We start from the raw sequence: 13937 nt of genomic DNA, 5'->3' as shown, positions 1-13937 counted from the left end.
CACTGGGGAGGCAGTGGGGTGGGGCGAAGAGTGGCCCCCGGATGGGCTCCGCAGCCGGGGGATGGTGAGCATGTGTGTTTGGGAAGGGGGGGGGAAGTGGCGCCCGGCCGCGCACGAGGAAGGTGCGGACCAACGCAGGGCGCACAGGTCCGCAGAGGCACCCCCTCCATTCTCCCGGCCGTGGGCGGGGCCCTGACGGGCCGGCCCCACCCTCCCTCCCTCCGGCCGCGGGCCTCCCTAGTCCGGCCGGCCCTCCCGCGGGCGGCGCGGCACTTGGGCTGTCAGCTGCGCTTGCTTGGGCCGGCAGCCGCGAGCCCAGGAGCCGGGACCATGGGCTGCGACGGCCGCGTGGCCGGGATGCTCCGCCGCAACCTGCAGCCTACGCTCACCTACTGGAGCGTCTTTTTCAGCTTCGGCCTGTGCATCGCCTTCCTGGGGCCCACACTGCTGGACCTGCGCTGTCAGACGCACAGCTCGCTGTCCCAGATCTCCTGGGTCTTCTTTTCGCAGCAGTTTTGCCTCCTGTTGGGCAGCGCCTTCGGGGGCGTCTTCAAGAGGACGTGAGTGTTGCCTGCGCACCCCCGCCCCACAGGCCCCCGCCCCGCAGGCCCCTGCACTCCTTTCCGCCCCTCTCGAGACCCTACCACGCCACTCTTGTTTGAGTAGGGGCCGCCAGGCATCTCTGCCTTCTGGCCGAGTGACCACCGCTCTGGCCCGGCCCCCTCTGTGCCGCCCTAGCGGAAGGGCTGCCTCCCTCCCCCACTGCAGCTCTCCCCAGAAAACTCTCTCCTGAGACTGAAGGTGACTTCTGAATTATTTTACAGGGACGGATGCTAATGTGGTGAAATTGTTCACTACAGATTAGTAAGTAAGCATAAACAAGACTGTGCTTACCTACCTTGCTTTTTGATTAATCTGCCACCTCCACTCCCTTCTGAGAAAGGTAGAGCTAGCTCTCAGCCTGCTGCTCCCACCAATCACCTCAGGGAACAGAGGGGAGAAGGAGCTTGCAGAGGTGAGGAGGACCTATTTTGCCCAGTAGGGCTGAGGTTTGGTGGCGGTCCCTGGTGCCAGAGGCGGATTTGAAAGGGAAATGGAAGGCGGTGAGTGAAAAGGGGCAGTGCTGGGTGGCAGACTGGCCTATGGCTTGACCCAGCTCCACTCAGGTATTCACTCAGGTAATCCACTCCAGGTCTGCTGACAGGCTGCCCTGTCCCCAGGTAGCCATGGGGCTAGTGGGTCCTGTGTCGGCCTGGCTCAGCCCTTTCTCTGAGACTCTCTGGACCTGGCTGCAAGGGCCAGATGGGGGACGCACAGGTGTTTGCCCAGAGCTTGGTAAGGTGACCCTCCATTCCAGGTGCCAAGGTACCCCTCCTGCTCTCTGCCAATGTGACTGGTCCCAGTGCAGGGCTTGGGCCATTCTCTGGCATGGCCCCTAGAGATACTCCTTTGTACACTTTTCTAGAGCTTTATTCTCTTGGCTCACACTGGACAGGGCAGCCTTGAAGAAGGCATTTTCACAGGCCTCCTTCTCCCCTCCTCCACAGCTTTTTTGGACAGGCAGCAGGATTTGCTCTTCCAGCGCAGATGGGAATACAGCACTCTAGAGTCGGGGGAAGAGGGGGAGGTGGAGGGTGGAGATACATGTTGTGCCAGCCAGAAGCTTGATGCACTGAATTCTCTAGTCCCAACTTCTGGCCAAGTGGTTTCCTGGATAGCATGGACTTAAACAAACACAACGCCTTAGGAAGAAACCACAGTTGGGCCATCCGGAGAAACCTCTGAAGGGGCAATTCTGGGCCAAGCCATAGGCCAGCCTTTGGACTGACACACTCACACTCTCCTTCCTAGAGGTCTTCATCAAGTCAATTCCTACTCACAGTGACACTACAGGACTGAGTAGAACTGCCCCATAGGGTTTCCAAGGCCATCATCTTTATGAAAGCAGATAGCCACATCTTCGTCCTCCATAGAAGCTTGTGGGTTTGAACCACTGATTTTTTTGTTAGCAGCCAAGCACTTAACCCAGGGCTCCTTCAGAGGTCTCCACGAGAGTGGGTCTTTTACTCCATCTCTGCCCATGCTGATGGAGAGAAGATCAGGTGCCCATATAGATGGACCCTACCTTGTTGTTTAGTGCTATTGAGTCAGTTCTGACCTATAGCAACCCTGTATAGGGTTTCCGAGAGCCACTAGTGAGATTGAACCACTGACCTCGCAGTTCAAAAGCCACCTTGCAGTCCAGCACTTTAACTCACAGCACCACATTATAACTACCCCATTACCAAATCATCCTATATCAGAATTCTCCTCTTGGATAGCAAGTGTGTACCAGTATTTTTGTGGGTTTTGTACAGAACTTCTGTGAATTTTATGTGGGGAATTGAGAAAATCTTAAAAAGATTTCAAGATCCATTTTGTCTAAAAGTTTAATTAGGAATAAAGTAGTATGGCACTGTAGAATAAGCACCAGACTGTTACCCACAAGGTTGGCAGTTCAAACCCACCAAGCAGCTCCTTTGAAACTCTCTACAGGGGAATCCTGGTGTGTCGCTGTGGACTAATGCGTCGGACTGCAAAGTTGTTTGAACTGCAAATTCAGTGGTTCATGCTCACCAGCTGCTCCTTGGAAACTCTATACAGGGTCACTATGGGTCGGAATTGACTCAGTGGCACTTAACAACAACAACACAGGTTCACTATGAGTTGGAATTGACAGGCAGCACCACCACCTAAAGTGTTTTGACTTGCAAAAGTTCCCTTACCCAGAGCTTTTTTAAGTAATATGTGTAACAAAAGGAACAGGAGGAGAAATGATTATTTGAAATGGCAAGTTGTCCAGTGAGCCTCATTTTGTGAAGTCGCCAGAGATACACACCCAACTGAGCCAAATCTTCTTGCTTACATATAGACATTACCTGCCTAGAGCTCTCTATTCAACTGGGGCTTGGTCTACAGTGTCACACCAGGACTCCACAACAGTACTATCATCTACATATTGTTGTTTTTAAGTGCCATTAAGTTAGTTCCAACTCATTGGGATCCTGTATAGAGTTTCCTAGGAGCAGCTGGTGAGCTTAGACCACCGACCTTGCAGTTCAAGTCAACATTGTAGTCTAGCACATTTACCAGTAGCACTATACCAGGACTCCATCTACTATTAAGCATAAGGAAATAGAGGCACAGAAAGGGTAAGCAATTTGCCCAGCTATGAAGGCACAAATTTGCACCTAGGCATTTGCCTCTACAACCTGATTAAAATGCTTCTTGCTTTAATGAAGACTTCAACTTCAGCTTCAACTCTGCAGAGCAGACATAGTCAAGGGATGAGCGTCCTGGTGGTGTTTGTGGAATGAGTCTTCCTGAACTCTTGGGAAGGAAACTGTGGACCTCTGGGGCTTCCTGCTAGGATCTAAGGTCCCCTAGGTCCTAGAATTAGTTCAAGTTTAAATTCTGACCCTTCATACCCCACTCTAAAAGCAAAATGCCATAAAGAATGATTTCCTTTGAATAAAAGCAAAGTAGACTTCCAGTGGAAACAGGGAGACCTTACCTGTGTGGTCTTTCTTCTAGACAGACTCTGTTGCTACCTAGCTAGTGCTGAGCAGCTCATCCTAATCCCTTCAAACAAACAGAACCTCCCCCAGCTCTCAAACCCACCTCTAAAGCCTGGTTCCTTGGGGCTCTCCACTTCTCAGTTAAAATGCTAATACCCCTGGAAGTGATTTTCAGTTTAAGTGATTACCAGCTAGAGTGAGCTAGGCTGGTACTTGTGAGTGGGGAATTGGTTTAACGAATCTGTGAGGGACAGCTGTTGCGGGGGAGTTGGGGAGAGTGCAGGATGACACACTAAAGAGGAGGGTGGGACAGTGCCTATTCCTCTCAGTTCTTGCTGAGGGGTGGGAGGCTTTCCTGCCTACTGCTTGGCCCAGTCCTAGGGCCTAGGCTGAAAGGAGTTTCTGAATGTCTCCATAGGAACATGCCATAGAGGGCCTGGGTGAGGGTGGGGGCAGAATGGTAGCAAGAGCTTTGCACGTTAGGATGGGTTTGGGTTCGGAAGAGGATTTGTGCCTTCTGCTGCGGGAACTGACAGCCTTCTTGCTCCTTGTGTGTATCTGTCTTGTCTCTTTCAATCTCTGATCTATTCAGTTCGGATCTTGAAGGGGATCTTGAAGGAGACCACCACATAAAGGCCGAGAGAGAGGGGCATAGTTAGGCTAAGAAAAATTTGGACTAGGTCATCTTTAGGAAAATCCATGCTTACCACGAGTAGGAATATCAGAAGAGAAAAACAAAAAGCCACTGGGTTGGCAAGGTGTATAGGCATGTGCTTTGTCAGAATGGAAAGCGAGGCAGTATTTAGAGAAGAGGTGAGTTATTTTCGTGGTATACTGGGCACCTGTCTAACCACTCCATCATCAGTTAAGGGACCCATTTATCTCAGAGGCATCAGGGTAGATAAATGGCTGTCAGCTTTTGCATAGACTTATCCCAGCCTCTCCTTGGTCTTTCTGCTGCCTGCACCCTCTGGATCAAAGACTTGTTGGGTTCTTCCTCTCATTTCCCCATTCATTATTCCCTTCTCAACCTGTCTTTTTTCTCACATTCTTTTCAGACTGCCAAGTCCTGCCCTGCCCAAGCCCCCATTGCATCAAATCCCTTCTCCTGCACTGTTTCCCAGGTTGCTTTCTTGGGAAGGAGAGCTCTGCTCCCAACACCTTCTTCCTCAGCACACACTCCCTTTGGTCCCCAAGCATGTGTGACACAAATGCAGCTCTGTCCTCTGAACTGGGCTCTGGTTGGACTTTGTATTTAGAAAGCCTCTGCTGGGTAGTGGGTGGCTTTTCTTTGTATAAATATATCCCAAATATTACATAGGACATACTTGTGCTTAAAAAAATGATTCGTTTATTTGTCTGGAGTTCAGATTTAACTGGCAAGTGTCCTGTAATTTATATAACAACCTTAAAAGACGAAGGAAATGAACGCTCTGCTCTCCCTCCAGAAGCTTGTCCATCCTTTGTTATTGTCATTAAGTGCTGTCTGGTCAGTTCTAACTCATAGCCACCCTGAATAGGGTTTCCAAGAAGCGGCTTGAATTTGAACCGCCAACCCTGTGGCTAGCAGTCTAACGCTTATCCTACAGCATCACGTCAGAACACCATCCTCTATCAAAAGTTCCCTAGGTATCTGCAGCAGAAATGGTGCTTGTTTTACAAAGACACCTCAACATGGATTTACCATAAACCTAAAAACCAAACCCATTGCTGTTGAGTTGATTTTGACTCACAGTGATCCTATAAGATAGAGTACAACTACCCCATAGGGTTTCAGAGGCTGTATACTGTTTTGTTTTGTTTTGCTGAGGAGCGACTGCTGGGTTCCAGCCACAACACAGAGCTTTTTTTTTTTTTAATTTTTATCGTGACTTGAGTGATAGTCTACATGGCAGAACATCAGTTTTGCACTCAACCAATCACATCTTGTTTCGTTGTAATGATTACAACCCCCTTTTTTGATGTATACAGAAACATGCAGGAGTATATAATCATTTAAACAACCAAAGGACACATTTTGCAAACCAGCCCCCTGCCTGTCAGCACACAGCCTTTCTCTTTCCATGAGTCTAGAGTCCTCAGATTCTCTATCTCTTCCTGCCATTGTGAGATTGTATTCTTTATAGGAGCTAACTACCACATCTATTTTCTGTGGAACAGCTGGTAGGTTTGAACCACCAACCTTTCAGTCAGCATCTGAGCCCTTTAGCCACTATGCCACCAGGGCTCCTTAGAGTTCGCATCGTGTTGGTGGTGCACTGTTGAGTCAGTTCCAACTCATAGCGACCCTGTGTAGGGTTTCTGAGACTGTAAATGTTTACAGGAGCAGAAAGCCTCATCTTTTTTCCATGGAGCACCTGGTAGATTCAAACTGCTGACCGTGTGGTTAGCAGTTCAACATGTAATTCTCTACATTGCCAGGACTCCTGAGAGTTACCATATGACCCAACAATTCCACCCAAGAAAACTGAAAACATGTCCACAAAGGAACCTGTCCACAGATATTTATGGCAGCATTATTCCTAATAGCTAAAAAGTACAATCAGCCCAAATAACTGTCCATCAGCAGATGGATGGTAAACAAAACAGATAAAGGAATGCAGTACTGATATATGCTACAACATTGATGATCTTTGAAAGCATGGTAAGTGAAAGATGCCCCATAAGACTACATATTATCTGATTCCGTTTGTATGAAATGTTAAGAACAGGCAAATCTGTAGATCCAGAAAGTAGATTAGTGGTTCCTTAGGGATGGGGGTGGGGTGGAGTGGGAAGAAAAATGGTGAGTGACTGTTACCAGATACCCAGATACCAGGTTTCTTTCTGGAGTGATGAATACCCTCAAAATTGTACAACTATATTGTGGTAATAGTTGCACAACTCTGTGAATATATTAAACATCATTGAATTGTACACTTTGAAGAGGTGAATTTTATGGATTGTAAATGAAATCTCAATTTAAAAATTTTTTGTAATTCGAAAATGCATCCTTCTCACAGATTTACTCATTCCATAAGTATCTCCAGAGCCACGCATTGTTTAATGGGGTGAATGGGACAGGCAAGGGCCTTTTCTCATGGAGCTTACGTGATGGTGAACAGTTTTAGATAGTGAAATGAAGACAACATAGCTGAGTAATGATAAAGAAGAGTCCTGGTGTGGTGCTGTGGGTTAATGCGCCAGACTGCAAAGCTGTTTGAAATGCAAGGTTGGCGGTTCAAGCTTACCGGCTGCTCCTCGGAAACCCTATACAGGGTTGCTATGGGTCAGAACCAACTCGACGGCACTTAACAACAACAGCTAATGATAAAGGGTGACAGAATTGGAAAGAGGCACTTTAGCTAGGTGACCAGGGGAAGCCTCTCTCAGGAGGTGACATTGCAGTTGGCATCTGAGTGATCAGAGAGCCGGACATGCAGATCATTGGAAGAGGGTGTTCCAGGCAGAGGTACCTGGTTGGCACAGATGGTTTGCTCTCAGCTACAAACCTCAAAGTCAGCAGTTCAAAACTACCAGCCATTCTGTGGGAAAAAGATGAGGCTTTCTGTTCCCTTAAAGATTTACAGCCTCAGAAACCCTGTGCAGGGTCACTATGAGTCGGAACCAACTCCACGGTACTTAACAACAACAACAACTAATCAAAAGGTTGGCAGTTACAATCTACCAAATAGATTGTTGGCAGTTACAATCTACCAAATGGAAGAAAGTCATGGCAATCTGTTTCTGTGAGAATACAGGCCGCACATGGGTCGCATGAGTTGGAGTTGACTCAGTGGCAGCAGCTTTGGTTCTAGGCAGACAACTGCAAGATCAGCCAGCACGTGAGATGCACTCTCTGGCTGACAGTATACAGTCAGGCCTTGGGGCTCTCATCATGCACACAATGCAGCCCCAGCTTAGAGTCTAACAAGGCTTGATGAATCCTTTGAGTTAGAACCTCCCCAAAGACAGACTTGTCTGTTCTTCCCTTTGGATCCCTCTCAGCACAGGACCTCAAATAAGCTGTGCTGTCAGGGTGAATCCTAGGAGTGGCCAAGTTAGAATAGGGATTTCCTGTCCTCAATCCTCTCCCTCAATCTCCTGCCCCTTTCCATTTCCCTGGTGTAATATGGAGTCACCAGCCTGCTCTAGTACCCAGGGGCACCATGTCTCCTTGATTTTTGTTTCAGGCCCCCACCCAAACTCACTCAGGGTCTGCCTGTCCTTTTTGGAGTGGTTAGGAGCTTATTTAGAAGTGGGTACTCCTTACTTCTGCTCTCTGTTCCTCTCCCATGGTCTCTTATGAAAGGCAACAGCCCCAAGTGGGCTGGGGAGGGAAGAAGGAAAAGAAAATATCCTGAGCAACTCTGTTGGGTAGAAGGGTCTCCTGAGGTAAAAATGTGAGAGTGTCAGTTCTGCTAGACCCCATGGGTTCCTTCAGGGGTGGAATAGAACTGGGCCTCATTATCACTTCATCACCCCTGGGGACCTTAGCGGGCTGGCTGGCCTCTTGCTGACCTAGCCTTTCTGTTTTGTAGTTGGGCAGCCTCTCTTATTATCCCAGCACCTGAAGGGCAAGAGTAGAGTCAAGTCAAGGTGATCCCGCCTTCACCCAAGGTAGGACAGACAGGAGCTGAGAGAGGTCAGCAGTATGCTGAAGGTCACACAGCAAGCTGGCTGAGCAATTCCAGGCAGAACCACAGAGAGGCCGGGGGAGGACCCTGGAGAGAAGTTGGGGCTTGGGGCCCAAGTCCCTCCTCTATTTGTACCTTTTATATGAAGTTGTTAATGAGTAACTTGGTCTTTTCTTGTTAGGGTTTCCTAGACTGTCTAGGCCTGGGGCTATAGAGAGTGGCCAGAATTAACCTCTGAACCTCCAATTGTCCTGAATTAACCCCTAAACCTAGGATCAGTAGAGGTAGGCTCAGAGACCTGTTCTCTGCAGGTCTTTGGATTGGGAGTCAAGAACTAGATCCTGACCCAGCTCAATTCTACTCCCCCCTCCATGTCTGAGCCTCAGTTGTGTAATCTGTGAAATGACAGGTAAGACCCTTAGGTCCTTGCTGCCACTCTAACCAACAGAGAAGCTATAACTGGGGTGGGGGTGGGGGAGGGCGGGGCAGGGGGAGATGGGGAACCAGCTTCCTGGAGTTACCCAGAGGAAGCTGCAACAGGAATAGGAGTTACAGGGCCTAGGGAGGGTCCAGCAGCTGGCCCTGGCTCCCCACCTCACTCCTCTGAGTGTGGTACTCTGGGCCCATACAGGGTTTCTAGGGGAGCTCAGGGCCAGCAGGGAACATTGGGGATGAGGGCTGCTAATGGCTGGGGAAAAGCCCACGGAGTAGCATATATAATCTGATCTAGAGTCCACACAGTCCCCTCAGGAGGCAAATCACGCTATTTCCATTTTGTAGTGGAGAACATGGAGATACAGAGGAGCTAACAGCAGGGGTGAGCCTAGAACCCAGTCTTCTACTTACAAACCCCACTACATCCATGCCATCAAAGCTGCTTTGATATTGTTGTTATTGTTGTTAAGTGCAATCAAGTCAATTCCAACTCATAGCAACCCTGTATAGGGTTTCCGAGGAGCAGCTGGTGAGCTTGAACCACCAACCTTGCAGTTCAAAGAGATTTTGCAGTCCAGTGCATTAACTCACAGTGTGCCACACCAGGACTCATTACTCTTCCATAATTTTCAATACCCATATTCCTGGCAGGAGCTGTTGACCAGACCAGTTAGAACAGACAACATATTTATTGTAGTCTGTCTCTGCAATATAGCTGAGGCTTTATTTGTTTGGATTGGTTAGCTTAAATACACAATAAGGGAGGTTTTTCTGCCACTCGTTTGTTGTACTATGGTGGTTTGCGTGTTGCTGGGATGCTGGGATCTATGTTACCAGTATTTCAAATGCCAGCAGGGTCACCCATGGTAGATAGGTTTCAAAGGAGCTTCTAGACTAAGAAGGAGGACCTGGCAATTCACTTATGAAAACACTGGCCACTGAAAACCTTATGAGTAGAAGTGAAACATGGACTTACACAGTGCCAGAAGAAGAGTCCCTCAAGTTGGAAGGCACTCAAAATACAACTGGGGAGAGGTGCCTCCTCCTAATAAAGTAGACTTTAATGACGAGGATGGAGCAAAGCTTTCAGGACCTACATCTGTTCATGTGACATGACTCAAAATGAGAAGGAAGAGCTGCTAACATCCATTAATAATTACAATGTGGAATGTATGAAACATGAATCTAGGAAGACTGGAAATTGTCAAAAGTAAAATGGAATGCTTAAAGATTCATATCCTAGGCATTAATGAGCTGAAATGGACAGGTATTGGCCATTTTTAATGACACAATCATACGGTCTACTAGCCTGGAATGACAAATTGAAGAGGAATGGAATCATATTCATTGTCAAAAAGACAATTTCAAGATTGATCCTGAAGTATAATGCTGGGTAATATCCATTGATCGGGTAATATCCATAGATCTACAAGGAACCCTGGTGGCATAGTGGTTTATTCATTGGGCTATTAACCAGCCGCCCTGCAGGAGAAAGAGAAGGTTTTCTGCTCCCAAAGAGATTTACAGCCTTGGAAACCCTATATAGTGTTGCTGTGAATAAGAACCGATTAGACAGCATACAACAACAAAAAAAGAAAGACAAGTTAATATGACTATTATTCAAATTTACCCACCAGCCACTAATGGCAAAAATAAGGAATTTGAGGATTTTTACCAACTTCTGCAGTCTGAAATTAACCAGCCATACAATCAAGATTGGTGATTAGAATGTAAAAATTAGAAGCAGAAGGATTAGTGTTGGTGATCTCATGACAAAATTTTGCAAGACCAATGACTTATTCATTGCAAATACCTTTTTCAACAACATGGATAGCAATTATACACATGTACCTCACTGAATGGATGGAATACACAGGAATGAAATTGACTACACCTGTGCAAAACAGACCGTGAAGAAGCTCCATATCAGCTAGGAACAGACTGCAGCACAGACTAGCAACTACTCATACGAGGGGTCTTTAAAGAATGAATGGAAAGATAATGGAATTTTCCCACACATGCAAATTAGAATCAAAGAAAATGAAAGTAAGCACATGCATGAGGAAGCCAAAATGCCACTTTGAGTATATCCTCACCTGAATTTAGAGACTATCTCAAGAAATGTTGAATAAAAGAGCTAAACAGAAGATTTCAAAGGGTGACTCAAGAAGACAAAGTAAAGTATTTGTAATGAAATATGCCAAGGCCTGGAGTTAAAAAACCAAAAGGAAGAACACACTCTGCATTTCTCAAGCTGAGAGAACTAAAGAACACACTGACGCCTCAAGCTGCAAATTAAAGGATTCTGTAGACAAAATTTTGAATGACAGGAAACATCCAGGGAAAATAGAAGGAATATAGTCATTGTACAAAAATTGTATACCAACAGATTCAGAAGATAGCTATCTGGTCAACCGATTGGAAGAGATCCATATTTGTGCCCATTCCAAAGAGAGGTGACCCAACGGAATGTGGAAATCATTGGACAATGTCATTAATTTCACATGCGTGTAAAATCTTGCTAAAAATAATTTTTAAATGACTGCGACAGTATACTGACAGGGAACTGCTAACAGTTCAAGATGGATTCAGATGAGGGATAGATAGCATTGCTGACATCAGACGGATCTTGGCTGAAAGCAGAGAATAACTGAAAGATGTTTACCTGTGTTTTATGTTAAGGTATTTGACTGTATGGATCATAATAAATTATGGATCATATTACAAAGAATGGGAATTCCAGAACAAGTCATCGTACTCATGATGTACCTGCACTTAGACCAAGAGCTAGTCATTCCAATAGAACAAGGACATGCTTTGTGCTTCCAAATCAGGAAAGGTGTGTGTTAGGGTTGTAACTTTTCATCATACTTACTCATTCTGTTTACAGAGCAAATAATCCGAGAAGCTGGATAACATGAAGAAGAACAGGGCATCAGAATTGAAGAAAGACTCATTTACAACCTGAGATATGCAGATGATGCAACCTTGCTTGCAGAAAGCCATGAGGATTTGAAGCACTTACGGATCAAGATCAAAGACTAGAGTTTTCAATATGGATTAGGCCTCAGTGTTAAGAAAACAAAAATCTAACTATATAGACTCTCTATAGTAAAGATATGAGAGACAAATAAACAAACAAACCCAACAGACACTGATGAAAATTCTGGCACCCTGAATTTAAAAAGGAAGGTTAGAGAGTTGATGCAGTGCTTGCTGGGAGGAGAGACCAAGCAGGGACTGCAAGAGAGGGAGATTGACGGGTGAACAGCTGGCCAGACAAGGCTTCACCATCCTGTGAACAGCTTTGGCAGCGGATGGGAGGCCTGGCAGAGCAGATTTGCACTGGTGAGGGAAAAGGTGTGATTTTTTTATTTTTCCCCACATTCCACTAACCCCACTCCACACTCTCACGGTGACCAGAAGTGTGGCCAGTTCCCACCATCATACACCCTCAGAGCAGACCCAGCTCTCAACGACTTTGGAGCCACTAGGTTGGAAGCCACACCAGTGTGAGATAGGAACTGGCTGTGCCATTTTGGTGTGGTACTTTGGTGACTGTTTTCAGGTAGGCTCGGCTCCAGATCTACAAAACTTGCAGAACCACCAGACGAGCACTTAACCAGTCTTCCTGCCCCCAGCTTCCCTGTGGTCCTAACAGACATTGATACCAGCTCCATGAAGGGCCCCCACGAACTACTTTCAGACTGAGTGCCCTGAACATAGATAACACTGAGGCCAATAGGAACTCCATCTAGTGCTAGCACTCTGCTGTCACATTCCTTCCACAACCATTTTGTGAGCTCCTTGAATTACAGGAGCCTCCCAGAGATTTCTTCCCTTAGAGTCCAACAACTGCACTGTTTGTTTTTACAAATAAAACAACCTCACAATGCTCCAGAGACAATAGACAATTTTAGCTCACACTAAAAAACAAGAGAGAGTAGCTCAAACAAATGACCAAAATGCAGAGCCAGGAAATGTTTCTAAGGAAGAAAAGATAACAGAACTAAGCTGAAAAAGAATTTAAAAGAGTGATAACTAGATACCTTCAAAGGATCAATAGAAAGATTGAGGAAAGCAAGGAAAACACAATAAAAACTTTAGCAGAATACAGGGAAATACAAGAACAAACAGACAAAATAAATACAAATTTTGAAACAATACAAAACCTGTGATTAGAAATTCAGAAGATTAATACTAAGATCTCAGAAATGGACATTACATTGAAAGGGCAAAGGAGTAGATATGAAGCAATGGAAGCCCAAATTAGTGAGCTTGAAGAGAAACTTCTCAATACTAGTATACTAGAACAATCAGAAAAATCTGAAGAAAGCCTAAGAATCATGTGGGATACCACGAAGAGGATCAACTTATGGGTGATCGGAATTCTGAAACAGAAAGAAACAAGCACAGAGAAAATTATCAAAGAATTGTTGAAAGAAAACTTTCCTAACATCATGAAAGACAAACAAGTAAGCATACGAGAAGCTAAATGAGCCCCAAACAGGATAGATCCCAAGAGAAAATCACCAAGTTATATCATAATCAAACTTTCCAAAATCAAAGACAAGGAAAAGAATCCTGAGAGCAGCTCAGGGAAAACAAAGAGTTCACTACAAAGGAGAATCATTAAGACTAAGCTCTGATTTCTCAGCAGAAACAATGCAGGCAAGAAATCAATGAAATGACATATACAAAACTCTGAAAGAAAAAGATTGGCAACCAAGACTCAATATACCCATCAAATGGCAAAATGAGGACATTTCCTGATAAACAGAACTTAAAGGAATTTGTAATAACCAGACCAACTTTACAAAAAATGCTTTGGACTGACAACCAACAACAGCGACAACAACCTGAGATTACCATATATAACAACAACACCAAGAACTCAATCCAGATATGGAAATATTTAAAGTAAAACAAATCTTTTGTTGCTGTTAAGTGTTGTCATATCAATTCTGAATCATAGCGACCCTGTATAGCGACCAAGGAGTGACCTGTGAGTTTGAACCGCCAACCTTGCAGTTTAAACAGATCTTGCGGTCTAGTGCTTATCCTACAGCACCACACCAGGATTCCAAAACAAACCTACAAAACTGAAAATAGAGAACCAGAGATATCAGTGTACAATGAAGTTAATTACAAAGCAAAAAGAGGGAATAGTGTTGATACAGAACTTCCAAATAGAAAGGAAGGCAAGTAGATTTCAAGATAAAACAGATGGTATTAAGCAGGGAAAAAAAGAATAAATGATAGGCCAACCTCAAAGAAAAATAATACACCTGAACATCAAAATTAAAAAGTAGAAAATCAAAAAGATTTA

At 45.4% G+C, this 13937-nt stretch overlaps 1 protein-coding gene across 1 annotated transcript in view; it reads left to right on the top strand.

Annotated features, from left to right (window-relative positions):
* The first annotated feature begins 239 nt into the window (after positions 1 to 239).
* The window catches only part of MFSD4 (major facilitator superfamily domain containing 4), a 60020-nt gene continuing 46322 nt past the window's right edge, over positions 240 to 13937 (top strand). The window contains exon 1 of the mRNA XM_006834081.1: positions 240 to 560. Coding sequence (XP_006834144.1) covers positions 331 to 560 — 230 coding nt within the window. The 5' untranslated portion in view covers positions 240 to 330. The remainder of the gene's footprint in view (positions 561 to 13937) is intronic.

This window comes from Chrysochloris asiatica, unplaced genomic scaffold (assembly GCF_000296735.1).
Source record: "Chrysochloris asiatica unplaced genomic scaffold, ChrAsi1.0 scaffold00009, whole genome shotgun sequence".
In the NCBI taxonomy this organism is placed as follows: domain Eukaryota; kingdom Metazoa; phylum Chordata; class Mammalia; order Afrosoricida; family Chrysochloridae; genus Chrysochloris; species Chrysochloris asiatica.
Note: the sequence above shows the minus strand (reverse complement) of the source record. Positions and strands in the feature narration are given on the sequence as shown.